The sequence below is a fragment of the Bubalus bubalis genome, chromosome 23, assembly GCF_019923935.1.
Source record: "Bubalus bubalis isolate 160015118507 breed Murrah chromosome 23, NDDB_SH_1, whole genome shotgun sequence".
In the NCBI taxonomy this organism is placed as follows: Eukaryota; Metazoa; Chordata; class Mammalia; order Artiodactyla; family Bovidae; genus Bubalus; species Bubalus bubalis.
This window is the reverse complement of record NC_059179.1, coordinates 7175827-7197569: the sequence shown is the minus strand read 5'-3', so window position 1 is coordinate 7197569 and position 21743 is coordinate 7175827. Positions and strand designations below refer to the sequence as shown.

Genomic DNA, 21743 nt, shown 5'->3' with positions numbered 1-21743 from the left:
GGATGTGGAGAAAAGGGAACTCTCCTGCACTGTTGGTGGAATGTAAATTGATATAGCACTATGGAGAACAGTACGTGAAGTGAAAGTCACTCAGTTGTGTCCGACTCTTTGTGACCCCATGGACTACACAGTCCATGGAATTCTCTAGGCCAGAATACTGGAGTGGGTAGCTGTTCCCTTCTCCAGGGGAATCTTTCCAATCCATGCATCGAACGCAGGTCTCCTGCATTGCAGGAGGATTCTTTACCAGCTGAGCTACCAGGGAAGCCCATGGAGAACAGTATGGAGATTCCTTAAAAAACTAGAAATAAAACTATCATGTTTAGACATTTCTCCAAAGAAGACATACAGATGGCTAACAAACACATGAAAAGATGCTCAACATCACTCATTATCAGAGAAATGCAAATCAAAACCACTATGAGGTACCATTTCACACCAGTCAGAATGGCTGCGATCCAAAAGTCTACAAGTAATAAATGCTGGAGAGGGTGTGGAGAAAAGGGAACCCTCTTACACTGTTGGTGGGAATGCAAACTAGTACAGCCACTATGGAGAACAGTGTGGAGATTCCTTAAAAAACTGGAAATAGAACTGCCTTATGATCCAGCAATCCCACTGCTGGGCATACACACTGAGGAAACCAGAAGGGAAAGAGACACGTGTACCCCAATGTTCATCGCAGCACTGTTTATAATAGCCAGGACATGGAAGCAACCTAGATGTCCATCAGCAGATGAATGGATAAGAAAGCCATGGTACATATACACAATGGAGTATTACTCAGCCATTAAAAAGAATACATTTGAATCAGTTCTAATGAGGTGGATGAAACTGGAGCCTATTATACAGAGTGAAGTAAGCCAGAAAGAAAAACACCAATACAGTATATATCGCATATATATGGAATTTAGAAAGATGGTAACAATAACCCTGTGTACGAGACAGCAAAAGAGACACTGATGTATAGAACAGTCTTATGGACTCTGTGGGAGAGGGAGAGGGTGGGAAGATTTGGGAGAATGGCATTGAAACATGTAAAATATCATGTATGAAACGAGTTGCCAGTCCAGGTTCGATGCACGATACTGGATGCTTGGGGCTGGTGCACTGGGATGACCCAGAGGGATGGTGTGGGGAGGGAGGAGGGAGGAGGGTTCAGGATGGGGAACACATGTATACCTGTGGCGGATTCATTTTGATATTTGGCAAAACTAATACAATTATGTAAAGTTTAAAAATAAAATAAAATTAAAAAAAAAAACTATCATGTGTCCCAGCAAGCCCATGAATGAGCATATACCCTGAGAAAACCATAATTAAGGAAAAAAAAAAACCACACATGTACCCCAATGATCACTGCAACACAATTTAAAATAGCTAGGACATGGAAGTGGAGAAGGCAATGGCACCCCACTCCAATACTCTTGCCTGGAAAATCCCATGGATGGAGGAGCCTGGTGGGCTGCAGTCCATGGGGTCGCTAAGAGTCAGACACGACTGAGCAACTTCACTTTCCCTTTTCACTTTCATGCATTGGAGAAGGAAATGGCAACCCACTCCAGTATTCTTGCCTGGAGAATCCCAGGGACAGAGGAGCCTGGTGGGCTGCCGTCTATGGGGTCGCACAGAGTCGGACACGACTGAAGTGACTTAGCAGCAGTAGCAGGACATGGAAGCAACCTAGATGTTCACTGACAGATAAGTGGATAAAAAAGTTGTGGTATATATATATATATATATATATATATATAATGGAATATTACTCAGCCATATAAAGAATGCATGTGAGTCAGTTCTAGTGAGGTGGGAGAAACCACAACCTGTTTTACAGAGTGAAGTAAGAAAGAGAAAAACATATTATGTATTAATGCATATATATGGAATCTAGAAAAATGGAACTGATGAACCTATTTAAGGGCAGGAATAGAGACACAGGCATAGAGAACAGACTTGTGGACACAGCAGGGGGAGGAGAGGGGAAGGTGGATTGAGAGGGTAACACTGAACAAATATTACCACGTGTAAAATAGGTAGCTAGTGAGAAGTTACTGTATCACACAGGATGCTCAACTCAGTGCTCCTTGGCAACCTAGGGGGGTGGTAGGGAGGGCCAAGGTAGTGGGATATAAATATATTTATCTGATTTAATTAAGATGACCATTATATCTACTACTGTGGGCAAAAATTGCTTATAAGAAATGGAGTAGCCCTCATAGTCAATAGGAGTTTGAAATGCAGTACTTGGGTGCAGTCTCAAAAATGACAGAATGATCTTGGTTCATTTCCGAGGCAAAACATTCAATATCACATCAATCCAAGTCTATGCCCCAACCATTAATGCTGAAGAAGCTGAAGTTGAATGGTTTTAAGAAGACCTACAGGACCTTCTAGAATTAACACCAAAAAATGTGTTCTTTTCATCATAGAGGACAGGAATGCAAATGTAGGAAGAGATACCTGAAGTAACAGGCAAGGTTGGCCTTGGAGTAGAAAATGAAGCAGGGCAAAGATTAACAGAGCTTGGCCAAGAGAACACACTGGTCATAAAACACTCTCTTCCAACGACACAAGAGACGACTCTGCACATGGACATCACCAGATGATTAATACTGAAATTAGATTGATTATATTCTTTGAGTCAGAGATGGATAAGCTTTATATGGTCAGCAAAAACAAGACTGGAAGCTGACTGTGGCTCAGATCATGAATGCCTTTATTACAAAATTCATACTTATATGAAGAAAGTAGGGAAAACCATTAAGCCATTCGGGTATAACCTAATCAAATGCCTTATGATTACACAGTGGAATTGACAAATAGATTAAAGGGATTAGATCTAGTAGAGTGCTTGAAGAACTATGGATGGAGGGTTCATAATAATGTACAGGAAGCAGTAGTAAAAACCATCCCCAGGAAAAAAAAATGCAAAAAGGAAAAATGGTGTCTGAGGAGGCCTTAGAAATAGCTGAGAAGAGAAGTGAAAGGCGAAAGACAAAAGGAAAGATAAACCCATCTGAAGTCAGAGTTTCAAAGAATACCAAGGAGAGACAAGAAAGCCTTTTTACATGAACAATGCAAAGAAATAGATGAAAACAATAGAACAAGAAAGACTAGAGATCTCTTCAAGAAAATTAGAGATACCAAGGGAATATTCCAAGGAAAGATGGGCACAATAAAGGACAGAAATGGTAAGGATCTAACAGAAGCAGAAAATATTAAGAACAGGTGGCAAAAATACACAGAAGAACTATACAAAAAAGATCTTAATGACCCAGATAACCATGATTGTGTGATCACTTACCTAGGGCCAGATATCCTGGAGGTTGAAGTCAAGTGGGCCTTAGAAAGCATCACTATGAACAAAGCTAGTGGAGGTGATGGAATTCCAGTTGAGCTATTTCAAATCCTAAAAGATGATGCTGTGAAAGTGCTGCACTCAAAATGCCAGCAAATTTGGAAAATTCAGCAACGGTCACTGGAAAAGGTCAGTTTTCATTCCAATCCCAAAGAAAGGCAGTGTCAAAGAAAGTTAAAACTCCCAAACAACTGCACTCATCTCACACGCTAGTAAAATAATGCTCAAAATTCTCCAAACCAGGCTTCAACAATACGTGAACAAAGAACTTCCAGATGTTCAAACTGGATTTAGAAAAGGCAGAGGAATCAGAGATCAAACTGCCAACATCCACTGGATCATACAAAAAGCAAGAGAATTCCAGAAAAACATCAACTTCTGCTTCACTGACTACACTAAAGCCTTTGACTGTGTGGATCACAACAAACTATGGCACGCATTTAGGTGACAAACCTAAACAGCATATTGAAAAGCAGAGACATTGCTTTGCTGACAAAGGTCCATCTAGTCAAAGCTATGGTTTTTCCAGTAGTCATGTATGGATGTGAGAGTCGGACTTCAAAGAAAGCTGAGCACCAAAGAATTGATGGTTTTGAACTGTGGTTTTGCAGAAGACTCTAGAGAGTCCCTGACTATACAGTCATGGAATTCTCCCAGGCCAGAATACTGGAATGGGTAGCCTTTCCCTTCTACAGGAGATCTTCGCAAGCCAGGGATCAAACAGAGGTCTCCCACATTATAGGCGGATTCTTTACCAGCTGAACCCCCAAGGAAGCCCAAGGATACTGGAGTGGGTATTGGATACTGGAGTGGGTATTGAATCCTGAAGCTGATCCCTTCTCCAGCAGATCTTCTTGACTCAGGAATCAAACCAGGGTCTCCTGCATTACAGGTGGATTCTTTACTAACTGAGCTATCATGGGAAGCTCACTGGTAAAGACCCTGATGCAGGGAAAGATTGAAAGCAGGAGGAGAAGGGGATGACAGAGGATGAGATGGTTGGGTGGCATCACAGACTCCATGGACATGAATTTGAGCAAGCTCCAGGAGTTGGTGATGGACAGGGAAGCCTGGCATGATGCACTCCATGGAGCCATGAAGAGTCAGACACCAATGAGCGACTGAACTGACTAATCAAATCGACATTTTGAAAAGTTTGACTGAGGTCAGTATGTTTCACAAAGTCATTGTTGTGTATATATTTTAGATTATAATACTGAGTAGTGTACAATTTTATACTTTGTATCAACAGAGCTAAGAATTCAGTATACTACTAAAGTATTTCTTAAATTGAATGTTTAGTGTTTGGCGCATATCTTTCAGAATCCTGTCTGCAGTAAAATAAATTCTGGTAGTAAAACACTTTTTCCTACAAGGACTTGTGTTTAAGAAAAATGAGTTATAAAAAGAAACTTGGGGAGTAGTTTAGAATTGGTTGTTGTGTTTAGTTGCTCAGTCGAGCCTGAATCTGAGACCCTTCGGATTGTATCCTGCCATGCTCCTCTGCCCTTGGGATTTTTCATTTCCTTCTCCAGTTTAGAATTATTAACTGTTAATTAACAACAATACATTCAGTTCAGTTCAGTTCAGTTCAGTCACTCAGTCGTGTCCGACTCCCTGCGACCCCATGAACAGCAGCATGCCAGGCCTCCCTGTCCATCACCAACTCCCAGAGTCCACCCAAACTCATGTCCATTGAGTTGGTGATGCCATCCAACCACCTCTTCCTCTGTCATCCCCTTCTCCTCCTGCCTTCAATCTTTCCCAACATCAGGGTCTTTTCAAATGAGTCAGCTCTTCGCATTAGGTGGCCAAAATATTGGAGTTTCAGCTTCAACATCAGTCCTTCCAATGAACACCCAGGACTGATTTCCCTTAGGATGGACTGGTTGGATCTCCTTGCAGTCCAAGGGACTCTCGAGTCTTCTCCAACAACATTACTGGTACTAATTTTAACTGCTACATGTATTATGTAGGAGCTGTATTCCAGCATGTTCTTTTATTAATTTTTCTGCTGTTCTTTTTCTATTTGTATAACATGTTGACTCTAAAGAAATGGAAGTATTAAATAGAAGCAAATGGAAGTATTATATAGGGTATATAACAGTTATATAAGTTTATATCTTTTTTGATCATGGAACTCCAAAATCGTTAATATTTTCTCATTCAAATAGATTGAAAAATAATATTCTTTTAAAATTTTATTCTCGCTGAAGTTATTTATGTATGACCTTTCTGAAGATTTATTTGGCCTAGGATGTTCCTATAATATGATATTTATAATAATCTGTAGACCTTGACATTTTTATCCAGGAGTGCAATATATCCGCCCTCTTCTTCAATCAAACAAAACGAACATTTATTGAGAACCTATATCTCGAATCCCAGTTGTCATTTTAATTTTAATCTGTTGAAGATTTCAATCTGTGAACAAGGAATTTTGTGGAACATTAAGAAGTACAATAGATTATTCAACTTCGAATATGCTTAAGCATGAAGAAGGTATACAATATGCAAATAACTAGACCTGGAGAATCAATCTCAAGAATAAATTGCGTGATTAATAAATCCTTTTTATCTTCCCTATGAAGAACTTCTAAGGATCTTCCACCAGGGGGCAGCAGAAGAGCGGCTTTCTCCTACTTGGCGGCCAGACACAGGGGAGCCTAATGCGCCTGGAGCTTTTTATCTTCCTCTCCATCGCCTTTCCTCTCACCCCCTTTAATTAAGTCAGAAGGGCCCTATATTCATTTGCCCATGAACTGACATCGCAAACTAACAGCAGCTATTGTAGTGTGAACGGATTTGTGACCAGGCAAGGGGCTTCAGCCGAGATTACTCGCCCCGCAGCCGGATGAATGTGCTGAGCACAAAGTCTGCTCAAAGCCGAGCAAACGGACTATTTGTGAAAATGCCATCCTGGCTCAAGTCTGATTAAGACCGGGGGTCCCCAGGCCGTTTGATCTTCACTCATCAAAGAGAGTCTTTAAACAAGCTTCATTTTACACTACTATATGCTGGCGACGGGCTGCGACACCAAAGTGCAGCCACCGTGAGCAGCCTCCAGGAGCACGTGAACAATGGGAATTCTCGGCTTCCTTAAATGCACATCACCCAGGCCTGCCTGCTGGAAAATTATCCAGGGCTGGAGGTTGGTCATGGAGCGCAGGGCTCCCACTTTGGAGGTTACTGGGTCTGCCCAACAGGTAGCTCCCCCATCTCGCCCCCTTCCACCCTTCTATACCCCTGAACTCATTTGAAAATTCTTTTTTAGTTTTGGGACTTAGGGGTCAGGAAGAATCTTTACCCAATTTTTACATGTGTCCCCTTTCCTGCTAAAATGAATAGTTCTGTCTCTAGTCTACATTCTGGTCCACTCCCTGGCGATTCTAAGATAGGGTCTAAGATAGGGTCACAGGACACAAAAGTGTTTTCAAGGTCCTGATTTCTATTTTTCACCTTTAGACCCCATTATAATCCACTAGCCTGAGATTTAGTGATTGTTGAAAAAAAAAAAAAAATCAGCTCTAAAACATCAGAATCAATTTTGGGAAGCAAAAATATTTCTCTCTCTCTTGCTTTCCATCCATATATACGTGTTTGTGGGCATGTGCGTAGAAACTGAATGGTGGGTTTGCACATGGCATTTATTTTGTTTTTGAACTCTGTATTTGTTGAATTTTCTAGGACGTATGATATAAATCACAAATATATATTTATGTCTATCTATATCCATCTTTTAAAAAACATCACTTGGTTCAAGTAATTTCCAGAGACTTAAAGCCTGGTTGTTTTCTTCAAAAACTTTACATATTTTCTTCAAAATCAAAATACAGTATTGATGTCAGTGACTATTACTGTATCTTAAGGCTTCTTGAAAAAAATAGGTCTCTTGCAGGATGTTCTTATTTAATCAAAGTACAAAAGGCCTTGCCCTGGCAGAGCTTAAAGAGGGAGGGAGGGAGAAAGGTGGGGAAGGGAGGGTGAGAGATGCTTTTGTAGTCAGAAGAGACCTCTCTAGGCACATACACCCCTAACCCCATTTTATAAGTGAAAGACCAACATCAGCACTGAGAGTTAAGTGGCTTGAGCAGGTTCCCACATTTACCAAGCAGCTGCTGGCTGTCACAGTTTCCTGGTGCACAGAGTTCCAAGCCCCAGAATCCTGAAACCAGGGTACAACACTTCTCTTGGGCATGACCTTTGCAGAGTGCTTGCATTGTAAAGGGGGTAATAATAGGAACTCAATGACACAGAAGAAAATGATTTTTCTCTAGCTCTGGAGACTGTTTTAAGGAGATCTTGAATCTCGCCTTCTTCTGTCATTGGTCTGTCTGCATGGCTGGAAATGTCAACTCCTTTAGGGAGTATTAAGGAGGCAGTTTTGTACTCCCTGTATCTACTGGGTTGGTCAAAAACTTTGCTCAGGTTTGTCATAAGTTGTGGAAAAACCCAAAGGGACTTTTTGTCCAATATATCCTACAGGACCTTTCTGAGTGTCAGGATATCAGAAAAGGTCTTCTCTGATTTTTAGTTAAAAGTTTCTGGGTTCTGAGCTCTATTTTCAGATTAGCTTTTAACATCCTGCTTCTGAAAAACACATCTTCTCAGCCAGGGCAGAAAGCTACCATGGAGCCTGATTTATCAGGGCTGGCCATCTCCACTGACCAAATAAACATAATCATTGTCAAATCTCACCTTCTGTTTTTACTGCGGAGTGCAGAAAAGCCTAATCTGTCCTCTTGGGAGTCATAACATGGGCCTGGTCTAAAAGCTCATTTAACATCAAGAAGAACATTGAGACCAAAATCTTTTGAAGGCCAGTGAGAAAGTCATTACACTCACACACACACATACACTATCCTCAAGAATGAGGAATCGCTACTAAAAATTCAAGAGCAGTGCCTCCAAAAATGTTGGCAACACTCATCATAAATGACATTTATTCAGTGTTTTCCCAGTGAAGCAAAATTATATGACAACAGATCTGCTCCCTTTAACAAAGAGAAAGAAGCTAAGAAGGAGGAAGAAAGGGAGAGAGGGCAGAAGAAGAGAGTTACCTAATGAATTAAAAATGTAGCAGTCAACTAGCTTGCAAATCGTATTGTGTTTATTTGTCTGTCTCCCTTATGGATAAAAAGGTTGATGAATATCCCATGGCAGACACTCAGCACTTAGCATGTGAGGAAGGCACACAGTATGCCCTTTGTGAGTTATGTGGTTCAATCCCACATTGGTAAATATTTCACCCATTTTAAAATCTAATGGACAATATTAAACTTATTGCATTGATTATGGTTCTATTTAAATCAGATCAAATAAGAGGTAGGCTTTGCCTTCATAATGAAATAAACTAGGTTGGGAGAAGTATCAACAACCTCAGATGATACCACTCTAGTGGCAGAAAGTGAAGAAAAACTAAAGAACCTCTTGATGGGGGTGAAAGAACAGAGTGAAAAGGCTGGCTTAAAACTCAACACTCAAAAAACTCAAGATCATGGCATTCAGTCCTATCACTTCATGGCAAATAGATGGGGGAAAGTGCAAGCAGTGACATTTTATTTTCTTGGGCTCCAAAATCACTGCAGACAGTGACTGCAGCCATGAAATTAAAAGATGCTTGCTTCTTGGAAGAAAAGCTGTGACCAACCTAGACAGTATATTAAAAAGCAGAGACATTACTTTACCAACAAAGGTCCATTTAGTCAAAGTTATGGTTTTTCCAGTAGTCATGTATGGATGTGAGAGTTGTACCATAAGGAAGGCTGAGTACCAAAGAATTAATGCTTTTGAATTGTGGTGCTGGACAAAACTCTTGAGAGTCCCGTGGACGGCAAGGAAATCAAACTAGTTAATCCTAAAGGAAATCAGACCTGAATATTCATTGGAAGGACTGATGCTGAAGTTGAAGCTCCAATACTTTGGCCACCTGATGCAAAGAGCCAAACCACTGGAAAAGACCCTGATGCTGGGAAAGATTGAAGGCAGGAGAAGTGGGTGGCAGAGATGAGATGGTTAGATAGCTATCCCTGGACTCAGTGGACACGAATTTGAGCAAACTGCAAGAGATAGTGAAGGACAGGGGAGCCTGGCATGCTGCAGTCCATAGGGTCCCAGAGTCAGACACAACTTAGTGACTGAACAACAATTCAGTAAATAAACTAAATACACCTGCCCTGATTCCTATCACCTCTGTCATCTATCTGCTTAAAGAGACTCAGTCATCAGAACATTCTGTTCCCCGAGACGCGTTGGTCACATTTCCTAGATTTAATATGTCTCTAAATATAATCTTCCCCATGAACTAATAGTTAAAAAAGAATAGTCTATTTTGGAGGAATTCTTCCCCCATTCCATGTATGTATACTTGTTTCTCCAACTACTCTCACATACAAAGCTTTCTGAGGACAAAAAGACTGCCTTTAATATTTTGTGGGCATGCTCCCAAAGGAAGTAGGGGAGCATTCTGTAATGGGAACTCACTGAATAAAAACTGTATGTTCTTGGTAATCCTCCTTACTCATCCTGCTCTTTTGTGGCCACTGAGCAAACTCAATAATGAAAAGAATTTTCAAATGGAGATTCCATTGACAAACTAAATTTTTCCACTTGGTACAAAAGGTTGGCCTGCTACAGACCCAGGTCTCTCTAAGGACCTCCTACAAATGTTCATTCCTGTATAATTTAAGAGCTTCCTCCCCCCACTAAATTATTTGTATATAGATAACATGAGTGTTAGTCACTCAGTCATGGCTCAGACAGTGAAGAATCTGCCTGCAATGCAGGAGACCCAGGGTTGGGAAGATTCCCTGGAGAAGGGAATGGCAACCCACTCCAGTATGCTTGCCTGGAGAATTCTATGGACAGAGGAGCCTGGCAGGCTATCACCCACAGGGTCACAAAGAGTCAGACACAACTGAGCTGACTAATGTCAGCACTAACATGATACTCATCTCTTTTCATACAGTATCACATATAGTGCTTAACTCATAGCAGAAACTCAGATATTGACCAAATCCCTATTATTAGCTTTCAAATCATGATTACAGGAAGAATATGGGAAGTAGGGAAGGATTTGATCATGAAACCGTACTCTTGACTTACCTCCCCAAACTCAATGTATCAGGCTCTGTCCAAGTTTAATGAGTATCAGACCATATCAGATGTACATGGTCAAGGATCAAGACTGAATTTATGCAACATGGCTTTTTGTTAAAGTTTTCCTTTTACGTATGAAACTGTTCCACGTTTTTCTTTCTTTTTTTTTTTTTTTTTTTTTTTGGTCTCTAGACAATGGCTTCATTTGTGAATTCAAGCTCTTAATGGACTAAGTTCATTAAATGGATTCACATGTACCATCTCTTCCAAAAAAGAGGAAAAGAAATTGGCTTTCAGTGTGGCAAAGCACATTTTGTATTTAAACATTTAAATAGGAGAATGGGTCTAGGAAGAAACATTTTAAACCCATCCCAAGGGCATGGGATTCTTTCTCCATATTTTTGCACTGCAAGAATTTAAGATAGACTCTAGATTTTCTACCACATGGAATGGCTCAACACACTGATTACTGGCATTATTGTCAATATTCTGCAAGTGATAATATAGCACCTAAAATCCCCTATGCCTTTACCTTTTTATGCTAGAATACCTCTCCATCTATAAACATGTAAACTGCATCTTGGCTGAGGGTGATAGCGTATCTGCCCAGGGGAGACCTGGTTCATTGCTGATTCTCAAAAGGTGTACTGACTTGTTCATTTCTTAAGCTCATTTTTCAAAAGCCAATATAAACAACCTCCCCTTTGTTTCCAAATTTCAATTTGTTCCAAAATTTTTTAGGGTAGTAGCCAAGTCTGGGTCATTGTAAATGTTCTTAACAAAATCTGAAGAAATAGGTGAGAGTTAATCCATGTTGGAATCTTGAGGAAGAATTATCAGTAAGCCAGAGGAGATTTCACAGGATAAATAGAGTTTGGGATAGGAGGGAATGGCACCAGTGGAAGTAGAGCCATTATTAAATAATTGTTCAGAAGATAATCTTAATATGACCTCTGAAACCCAAGGAATTAGAACATAGACCATTGCAAACTTCTTTTTAAAATCACCCCTTTCCCTCTCAACTTTTGGGTTATTATACTACTTCAAGACCACCAAGGGTTACCCTTGGTAGTGGTCTCAGTAATGAATATTGTAGGTAATCATGCAAAGTGATTATAAATACCCTGGAGGTTAGGGAGCACAAAATAAATATATCCTAATCTTTTTTACTCGACAGTGATTATTCAATCATCTTTTTCTAAATTCACAAAGCAGTTGTCTATCTTCTGATACTTATAACATCAACCTACTTTAAAAAGAACTGTGTACGTTTATTAACTTTCACTATTACTTTAGTCAGAGTATTTGTATTCAGTGTACCCCCACCCCCTCCTCCAGAGGGCAACAAAGTGAAGTACAGACCTCTGCCAGGACACTAGGCTTCCAATATATTTTTGTTGAATCAATTACTTGCAATGCATCAGCAGGACGACATTCTTACACACTAGCTTTGCTTTATTATTTTTAAACGCTGCTTTAAATGATGATAAATTCACTTTCAGCTTCCCCTTTCCTGAAGCTAGTCTCTTATCTCCCTAGAGCGGGTCCCAGGAAAGGGCTGACTTGGGATCAAACACAGGCGTTCTCAAGCTTTGCAATATGAAATACTAATGAGGAAGTCAGGCGCTAAGCCTTAAGGGTTTCTTATCTCCTTGAGTTAACCCACCATTGAGAAGGGAGAATCAGGGAAGGACCACTGACCCAGTCGTTGGACCCTGTCCGCTTTCGCTCCGGCCACTTTGATCTTGCGTGTCTGCCTAATCAAGTTCATCTACAGCCGCGACTGCTCAGATTCAAAGGACATTAAATAGCTTGATTATCGGATGGTCATTTCCCTCTTCCCTCCGCCCCTGATCTAATTTCCAAACACCAGTCTCTCGCCTCCCTCTCTAAACTTCCCATCAAAAGAGCATTCGTTCTTCTTCCTTCTTACCCTCGTTTGATGTGCAAATGCCCTTCTCTTTGCACATTTTTCTCGTGGGGGCGGGGGAAGGGGAAGAAGGAGGGGGGACTGGAATTAAACAAACTTAAAGCCAAGGATCTCACCCCAAATCTGCAAATCGTGACCCTAAAGGGTTAATCAGCAACTCGCAACAGCCACCTGGCCCTCTCGCTGAAACGTTTTCATAGGGACTTTGAATTACTAATTGGGTTGTATTTAATATTAAATATTACGTGCACGATAAAAAAAAAAATAGTACTAGCGTAAAGAAGAGAGGAGAAAAGTGGCTTTACAGAGAATATCACAATGCCTGTCTTAAAGTGTTTCAGATCCCAATACTCCTACTCCAAGGCAAGGGCACCCGAGTTCCCTAGGTTCCTCCCACTTCCCGCATTTATTAAAGTTGTCTCCTCTAATGCTCGCTGATTACCGTCACCCCAAGGTGAGCTGGACAGGGGCAGGACTTCGCAAGGGACGGGTGGGGTGAAGAGTGTCAAAGGCTCCCCTTCATGTACACAAACACACCCCCTTCCAGCCCCTCCCAACGCTTTGAAATCCCAATCCTGCTTTGTTGTCTTCCCCGGAGGGGCCGGAATGCTCGGAGCCCGCAGTATAAAGGCAGCCTCGGTGGCGGTGGCGGCGCAGAGCCCTGCAGTCAGGGTCAGGACTCTGGGACTGGTGGAGGCGCTCCGAGCCCTGTCTCTGCAACTGCGCCAACACAGCTCCGTGGGGACTAGGCGTGCAAAGTGACATTCCTCCTTTCTCTTTTTCTCCCTTGAGTCCTTCTGAGATGACGGCTCTGGGCACAGCGGGTGCTGCCCGGGTCTTGGTCGCCCTGGTGGCTGCGGCTCTTTGCGGTCACCCTCTGCTGGGAGTGAGCGCCACCTTGAACTTCGTTCTCAATTCCAACGCCATCAAGAACCTGCCCCGACCGCTGGGCGGCGCTGCCGGGCACCCAGGCTCCGCAGTCAGCGCGGCTCCCGGAATTCTGTTTGAGGGAGGCAGCAAGTACCAGACCATTGACAACCACCAGGTGAGAAGGGTCTTGGGGATCGGGAATACTGCGATCCTAAACGGGTCTCATTTGGGGACGAGGGCGCAGAACGGGCTGTGTAAGAGTAGTTCAAAGTGCGTTTGGCAACTGCCTTTGGGAGCAGTGAGCGGCAACAGTTTTTGGAGAGGTGGGCTGAAAGGGACTGTGAGGAGTCCAGGAGTGTGGTACTGGGTGCCCAAGTGCCTCACCCTTTCCCGGCCCCCTTCCCGCAGCCATATCCGTGCGCTGAGGACGAGGAGTGCAGCGCAGACGAGTACTGCGCGAGTCCCACCCGCGGAGCCGGTGCGCAAATCTGCCTAGCCTGTCGGAAGCTCCGAAAACGCTGCATGCGTCACGCTATGTGCTGCCCTGGGAATCACTGCAAAAACGGTGAGTCGGGCAGCTCTCTGGCGGACTCAAACCATCCTCTGCTTGCGTTCCTACAGCTGAGAGACAATGCTCTCAGCTGAGAACACTTTGACACTACCTTGCCAATGGAAGTTCAACGTGCGAGGTTCCCCAGAAAGGATTTCAGGCTAGTCTTTAACCTGGGAGCAAAGATAAGTACGGAGGTCTTGGAGCTCCTTATATCCCTTTGTGCCTCTCGATTACTTAAGAGGGCGTCTTACCTCAGAGTGGACACGTCCATAAAAATTTGTCTAGAGAGACTTGATTCAACTTGAGAATGAAGATGGGCAGGGAGGTGGAACTTACAGAGACCCCAAGGAAATCAGAACGGCCATTTAGTTGCCTGTTTAATTTTTCTTACCGTACTTCTCACAGCTCTGCCAGATAGCCTCTTTCAAGATCTGCGTTCAAGCTGTTGTCATTTCGAGCGATTTATCTGTGCAGATCATTCTTAAAGGAGATCTTGATGCCCTCACATCCTGGCTTCTCCATCTTTATCTGCCTCTACCTCCTGCTATCTTAAAATAAGTACTCCTCCCCCCAACCACAGATCCACGAAATTTTAATGTCTCAGAGAGGTAGACTCAGCCCAAGAAGGCTCCAGAAATAAACTTAAGGGTGGCGATCCTCCTTAGGACCCAATAATACTCTGGGATGAACTAACTAAATCTCTCTGTAATATAGAAATTATACAGTAAAGTAATTGGTGGAAAAGATTGTAATCTTCCAGGCAGCAGGCATTGCATTTGCTTAACTCAGTCTGGGAGAATCCTTATAGCACAGAGGACAGAAAAGTTATTTTTAAATACAATTTTTTAAGTGACTGATTTTATTTTTCTTACCCCAAGGGTGATCTTAAAATGGGCAGAAATTTCATTGCCACTACCATGGTTGCTGAGAAAGTTATTTCAAGTGTCTAGATGGGGGCTGTTATGTATGAGTACACAGTGCACACACTGATGCTTCTGTCCATTAGGGAGTTTTGCTTTAACACTGGGAAGTTTGGCTCATGTTTAATGTCACTACAATGAGGTAGCTCAAGTTGGCAGAGGCATAGCAGACTTCCACTGTCACAGCTATTAGCCGGAACATATTACAGCTCTGGAGTTAATCACTATCTCCTGCTTCCTTAGGGATATGCATGCCTTCTGATCAAAATCATTTCCATCGAGGGGAAATCGAGGAAACCATTATTGAAAGCTTTGGTAATGAACACAGTACCTTGGATGGGTACTCCAGAAGAACTACACTATCTTCAAGAATGTATCATACCAAAGGTAGGTGAAAGGATCTATAGACTTTTTTCTTAGCATATTTATAGTGTCTTTTGGATTACCTTAATGAAATAACGCAGGCTTAGCAGTGACCAAGTACTTTTCCTATTGTCTCCCCAGGACAAGAAGGTTCTGCCTGTCTTCGCTCATCAGACTGTGCTGCAGGATTGTGTTGTGCTAGACATTTCTGGTCCAAGATCTGTAAACCTGTTCTCAAGGAAGGTCAAGTGTGCACCAAGCACAGGAGAAAAGGCTCCCATGGGCTGGAGATATTCCAGCGTTGTTACTGTGGAGAAGGTCTGTCTTGCCAGATGCAGAAAGATCACCATCAAGCCAGTAATTCTTCCAGGCTTCACACCTGTCAGAGACACTAAGCCAGCTGTCCGAACACAGTGGACTCCATTTACATAATATATGTTATGAAAACCGTTTGTGACTTTTGTGAGCTCAATCCTTAAGGATGTACAAATTCTGTGGTTACAGTTAAGCATTCCAATAATACCTTCCGAATATCTGGAGTGTAAGAGCTTTGTTTCTTTGTGGAACTCTCCTGTCATTGATTGCAGTAAATTACTGTGTTGTAAATTTTCAGTGTGGCACTTACCTGTAAATGCAACAAATCTTTTAATTATTTTTCTAAAGGTGCTAAGTTGTCTATTGTTCCTCTTGTCATGTAAATTTTTGTACACATTGATTGTTATCTTGACTCTCATAAATACTCTATATTGAATTGAAATAAATACTTTCAGCTTATTCTATATTGAATTGAAATAAATACTTTCAGCTTATACTTCCTAGATGTAAAACCCTTCCCCCTTTTAATTCTAGAATCTAGAGTGTAAGGAGCTTTAGGAATGATGATAGGTATGTAAGATTTATCATAAAACTATTATTTTCCAAAATGTATAATCTCAGTACTTAGATCCTATTTATCTCTAAGTTGTGACAGTCCTTGAAATAAAATTTAACTTAATACCATGAAATATTAAAAGTATAGATAAATTTTGGCAGTGTGATCTTAGAGGGCTGTATGTGCCAGGGTGTGTGGGAGTGTGTTTGTGTGGGTGTATAAATACGGTTGACAAATATATGCAGATTTTGTACCAAATTAGTGCATCTGAACTATCTTAAATACTACTTCATGCCAGGAAGACTTGTTCCAACTACTTTGCTTTGTAAATAATTATTACCTCAAAATCACAAATCCTCTCTCATTTTGTGCTTTGCTTCTCTTGCTAGGTGAATTGACTATTTCAATTTTTGTTCAACCAGACATCTGTTCACTGGAAAAGGATAGGATATACTGTTTAAAAGAAAACCCACAGAAATGAAGCCTAAACTGGCTTTGTATTTGCATTTGCCAACTTTGATACTGACAAATGTGATGCTCTCTCTGAAGAAGAGAGCGACTGTCCCAATTCACACCTATTCTGTAATATTCAAAAAGTCTACCTCAAAACCACAAAAAGCTGGGTCCAAGGCATTCCAGAGGAAAGTCACTGATCAATTTGTCTAAAAAGTTTCATTAAATAACACAGATGTCCTAGAATGTTTGCTGTTTTTGTATTCCCGGAAGTGGTTCAATTTCAAGGGGTTTTGCCAACAGGACACAAGGGTTGGTTGGTTCTTGCCCGAGAAGGGAACTGGCGGGATGTCTGCTATTACATTCCTTTTGTTTGGAAGCTCCGGTTTCCTTACCCTGGAGAAACTTTCTTTTTCTACCTGTGCTAGTTGGCTGATGTGCCAAGAAGGCCAATTCTAAGGCCTGCCATCTCCAATAAAACACAAGAGAGGAAAGGAAACATAAAGCCCTTTCTTCGAAAAGAAGAAAGAAGGGCCTCTGTTTCCAGAAGGGAGAGGAGCAATCATTAAAAGGCCTTGGTGATAGGATCCCTTCATTTAAACAGGAACCAGCTGCGGCCAGACTTCACCTCTGCATGTATCAGCTCATCAGCCCTGGTTCTAGCCCTCCTTGCTTTCCATCCCATAATGGGGATGGGAGAATGAGAAGCCCACCGAGGAGGCATGCCTCTTCCTCCTGCCCAACTGACTACTTAGGAAGGGATATCACAAAGAGATTCTGCACAGTGAAAAAGGTGAAAAAAGAATTTATCAAAACTATAGACACGTTTATTAGTAATGGAGGCTAGAAGTTGGGAGTCAGATACAATACAAAATCAAAAGGATCATTTAAAGAATCTCAAGCATTTGAGATAACGGCTGCTGAAACTTGAATTTCTAAACAACTTATTTGAATGGAAGATACATGAACTTGGGAATGCATTCCCAAGGTATTTTATCAAATGAGTTTAGCGTACTGTACACTATCCTGTACCTTGCACTTTTATTTAATGTGCCTTGCAGATTTTTCTGTGTAATACAGAGAGTTGTCTTATTCCTTTCAACAGTTGCCTTAAGAGTGTAGCCTATTGGAAAAGCTATACCTTAGAGTCATTATTGAGAGATATTGAAATTGTCTCCAGTGTTTTTGTTATGACAAATATTGTGCCATCGGTATAGATTTTTTTCTGTGTGTTTTCCTGTGCTGATATAGTTGTAGGATAAGACAATGACTCGTTTTTGAAGGAAAATTCAAATTTAAAAAGCATGCTTGCTGTAGCTACTCATAAGGTGTGATGTGGGCAAGATGAAAAGATGTCTGCTTATCAAGGGTCTAGTGATGATTAAACTCTTGCTAAACTGCATAAAAGGAGGAAGAGAGAAGAGGTGTATCTTATCAATTTCACAGTAAATGGTAATCTGTGACATTCAGTTAAAGGTAGCCTTGTTCTATTGCTTTGATTTTGAAATAATTATTAAATAAAAGTGCAAACAAGTCATTTCCCTATCCCCTTTTCTTATTTTGCTAGGAGAATTCAATAGTACAAACTTTGCTTTACTTGAAATCTATTGATAGGAATGAACATGGGAATATATTGTTCAAAAGAAAAATACAGACATGCAGGCTAAATATCGCTATTCATATTTGGAAGCCGATCAAAATGCTTTATGGACTCTTCCCATGGTAAATCAAATTGTACTAATTCAATCATGGCATTAGAAACAAAATTATAGAATTAGAAACTGTGTCAGTTTCAGGATTTCTAATTACATAGTCATACTAGTACTCATTGCCACTTATGGAAATATCAACTAAAATCATTAAAATTTCCTTCACTTCAAACCTCATTGTTGTACCTAACTTGATCATGTTACTAGCTTTTATATAGTCCTAAAGAAAAATGGACATTGCTACCATTAGGTTTATTAAATGTGTTCCACTGAGTTTTATATTACAATTTTCATACTTTCTAAAATATGACTGAGTACAGTATACAGTACCAAAAAAAAGTAGCTACTTTGAAAAAAGTAGGGAAAACCACTAGGTCATTAAGGTATGACTATATCAAATCCCTTACAGTGGAAGTGAAAATTAAATTCAAGAGACCAGATCTGGTAGACAGAGTGCCTGAAGAACTATAGATGGAGGTTTGTAACACTGTACAGGAGGTGGTGACCAAAACCATGCCCCAAGAAAAAGAAATGCAACAAGGCAAAATGGTTGTTTGAGGAGGACTTACAAATAGCTGAGAAAAGAAAAGTGAAAGGCAAAGGAGAAAGGAAAAGATAATACCTATATGAATGCCGAGTTCCAAAGAATAGCAAGGAGAGATAAGAAAGTCTTCTTCAGTGAACAATGCAAAGGCATACAAGAAAATATAGAATGAGAAAGACTAGAGATCTCTTCAAGAAAATTAGAAACACCAAGGGAATATTTCAAGCCAAGATGAACACAATAAAGGACAGAAATGGTATGGACCTAACAGAAGCAGAAGAAATTAAGAACAGGTGGCAAGAATACACAGAAGAACTATACAAAAAAGGTCTTAATGACCCAGATAACCACGATGGTGTAATCATTCACCTAAAGCCAGACATTATGGAGTGTGAAGTCAAGTGGGCCGCAGGAAGCATTACTATGAACAAAGCTAGTGGAGGTGATGGAATTCAGCTGAGCTATTTCAAATCCTAAAAGATGATGCTGTGAAAGTGCTGCACTCAACATGCTAGTAAATTGGGAAAACTCAGCAGTGGCCATAGGACTGGAAAAGTTCAGTTTTCATTCCAATCCCAAAGAAGGGCAACGCCATAGAATGTTCAAACAACTGCACAATTGTTCTCATCTCACATGGTAGCAAGGTAACGCTCAAAATCCTTCAAGCTAGGCTTGAAAAGCATGTGCACCAAGAACTTCCAGATGCACAAGCTGGATTCAGAAAAGGCAGCGAAACCAGAGATCAAATTGGCAACATCCACTGGATCATAGAGAAAGTAAGGCAATTTTAGAAAAACATCTACTTCTGTTTCATTGACTATGCCAAAGTCTTTGACTGTGTGGATCACAATAAACTGTGGAAAATTCTTCAAGAGATGGGAATACCAGACCACCTGACCTGCCTCCTGAGAAAACCGTATGCAGGTCAAGAAGCAACAGTGAGAAACGGACTGGTTCCAAATTGGGAAAGGAGTATGTGAAGGCTGTATATTGTCACCCTGCTTATTTAACTTATACACAGAATACATCATACAAAATGCTGGGCTGGAGGAAGCACAAGCTGGAATCAAGATTCCTGGGAGAAATATCAGTAACCTCAGATATGCAGATGACACCATCCTAAGGCAGAAAAGGAAGAGGAACTAAAGAGCCTGTTGATGAAAGTGAATGAGGAGAGTGAAAAAGCTGGCTTAAAATTCAACATTCAAAAAATGAGGATCATGGAATCTGGTCCCATCACTTCATGGCAAATAGATGGGGAAATAATGTAAACAGTGACAGACTTTATTTTCTTGGACTCCCAAATCACTGCAGATGGTGACTGCAGCCATAAAATTAAAAGATGCCTGTTCCTTGGAAGAAAAGCTATGACAAACCTAGACAGTGTATTAAAAAGTGGAGACATTACTTTGTCAACAAGGGTCCATATAGTCAAAGCTATTGTTTTTCCAGTGGTCATGTATGGACCAAAAATAAGGCTGAGCACCAAAGAATTGATGCTTTCAAACTGTGGTGTTGGAGAAGACTCTCGAGAGTCCCTTGGACTGCAAGGAGATCAAATTGGTCCATCCTAAAGGAAATCAATCCTGAATATTCATTGGAAAGACTGATGTTGAAGTTCCAAAACTTTGGGGCCACCTGATGCAAAGAGCTGACTCATTGGTAAGGACCGTGGTGCTGGGAAATATTGAGGGCAGGACGATAAGGGGGTGACAAAGGATGAGATGGTTGGATGACATCATCGACTCAATGGACATGAGTTTGAGCAAACTCCAGGAGACAGTGAAGGACAGGGAAGCCTGGCATGCTGCAGGCCATGGGGTCACTGAACAACAACAGTATAAAAATATAAAACAAATACATTATTTATCTCCACACTGAGAAAACAGAAAATTAAGAATCTCCATAATTTGGGCACCTGCTGTTTGTTGTTTAGTCTCTTAGTCATGTCTGACTTATTTGTGACCCAAATGGACTGTAGTCCACCAGGCTTCTATGTCCATGGGATTCTCTAGCCAAGAATACTAGAGTGGGTTGCTATTTCTTTCTCCAGGGTATCATTCCCATCCAGTAACTGAACCCATGTCTCCTGCATTGGCAGGCAGATTTGTTACCACTGAGATATCAGGGAAGCTCTTGGGCATCTGATGTTTGTACAAATGCCCATATATATGTGGGACTTTATATGTTTGTCCTAATATTAATGGCTTAGAAAGAAACAGATCAGTAACCAGAGATTACAGTCTGGGTAATGCTAGAGAGTTTTAATTTAATGTTAACCTATATTGAGCATTTGATGCTCAATAGGTACTATCCTGACATTTGAAACAATGTACATAGTACAGTAACTTCAAGGAGCTCACCATTTAGCAAGAGAGATTATAAACAACTATTAGTGCTGGGGGTCGGTTTAATATAGTGGTTTGAGATGTGCTGCTTGAAATTAGGCAGATTTGATATGCAATCATGGCTCCTTCTGTTTCCAACAATGATGTTGGACAAAGGATAAAACCTCATTAATAATAATGGAGTGAATGCCAACTTTATCGAGTGTTGATATGAGAATAATACATGCATTATAATAATACTTAGCATGTATAGCTTATAGTGAGCACTCAATTTTAGGTCTTCACTAGAAAAAACAAATTGACAAGATATTGTATCATATGTACAATATCCGATGGATTAAAAGTAATTTAACTGGTCTACAGGTATTCAGTAAAAGCTTCAAGAAAGCAGTGACATTTGATCTACCTTCTTTTCAACATCCTTTTATTTCAAGGGTGAGAAATGGTTTAAACTAGTAGAAAGTATAGATGGATTGGAATGCTACCTCTTTTGAAAAATCAGTTATGAAAACTATTCTGCAGACTGGCTATGATTTCTGCTCTACTTTAACTGTACATGTCTAAGGTTTGTCACAGTGGCATCTATTCTGTCCCCAATGCAAGTCACCCTTCAGTTTTAGATCTGCTCAGCCTCTCAGCTGCCGCTGCTGCTGCTAAGTCACTTCAGTCGTGTCCAATTCTGTGTGACCCCATAGACGGCAGCCCACCAGGCTTCCCCGTCCCTGG

At 41.0% G+C, this 21743-nt stretch overlaps 1 protein-coding gene across 1 annotated transcript; it reads left to right on the top strand.

The window, feature by feature from the left end:
• The first annotated feature begins 12841 nt into the window (after window positions 1–12841).
• On the top strand, window positions 12842–15869 carry DKK1 (dickkopf WNT signaling pathway inhibitor 1). The gene is made up of 4 exons (XM_006072352.4): window positions 12842–13431; window positions 13665–13821; window positions 14973–15116; window positions 15234–15869. Exons 1-4 carry the CDS (start codon window positions 13189–13191, stop codon window positions 15485–15487), a joined length of 798 nt encoding a protein of 265 aa, XP_006072414.1. The 5' UTR covers window positions 12842–13188; the 3' UTR covers window positions 15488–15869.
• Window positions 15870–21743: the final 5874 nt, after the last annotated feature.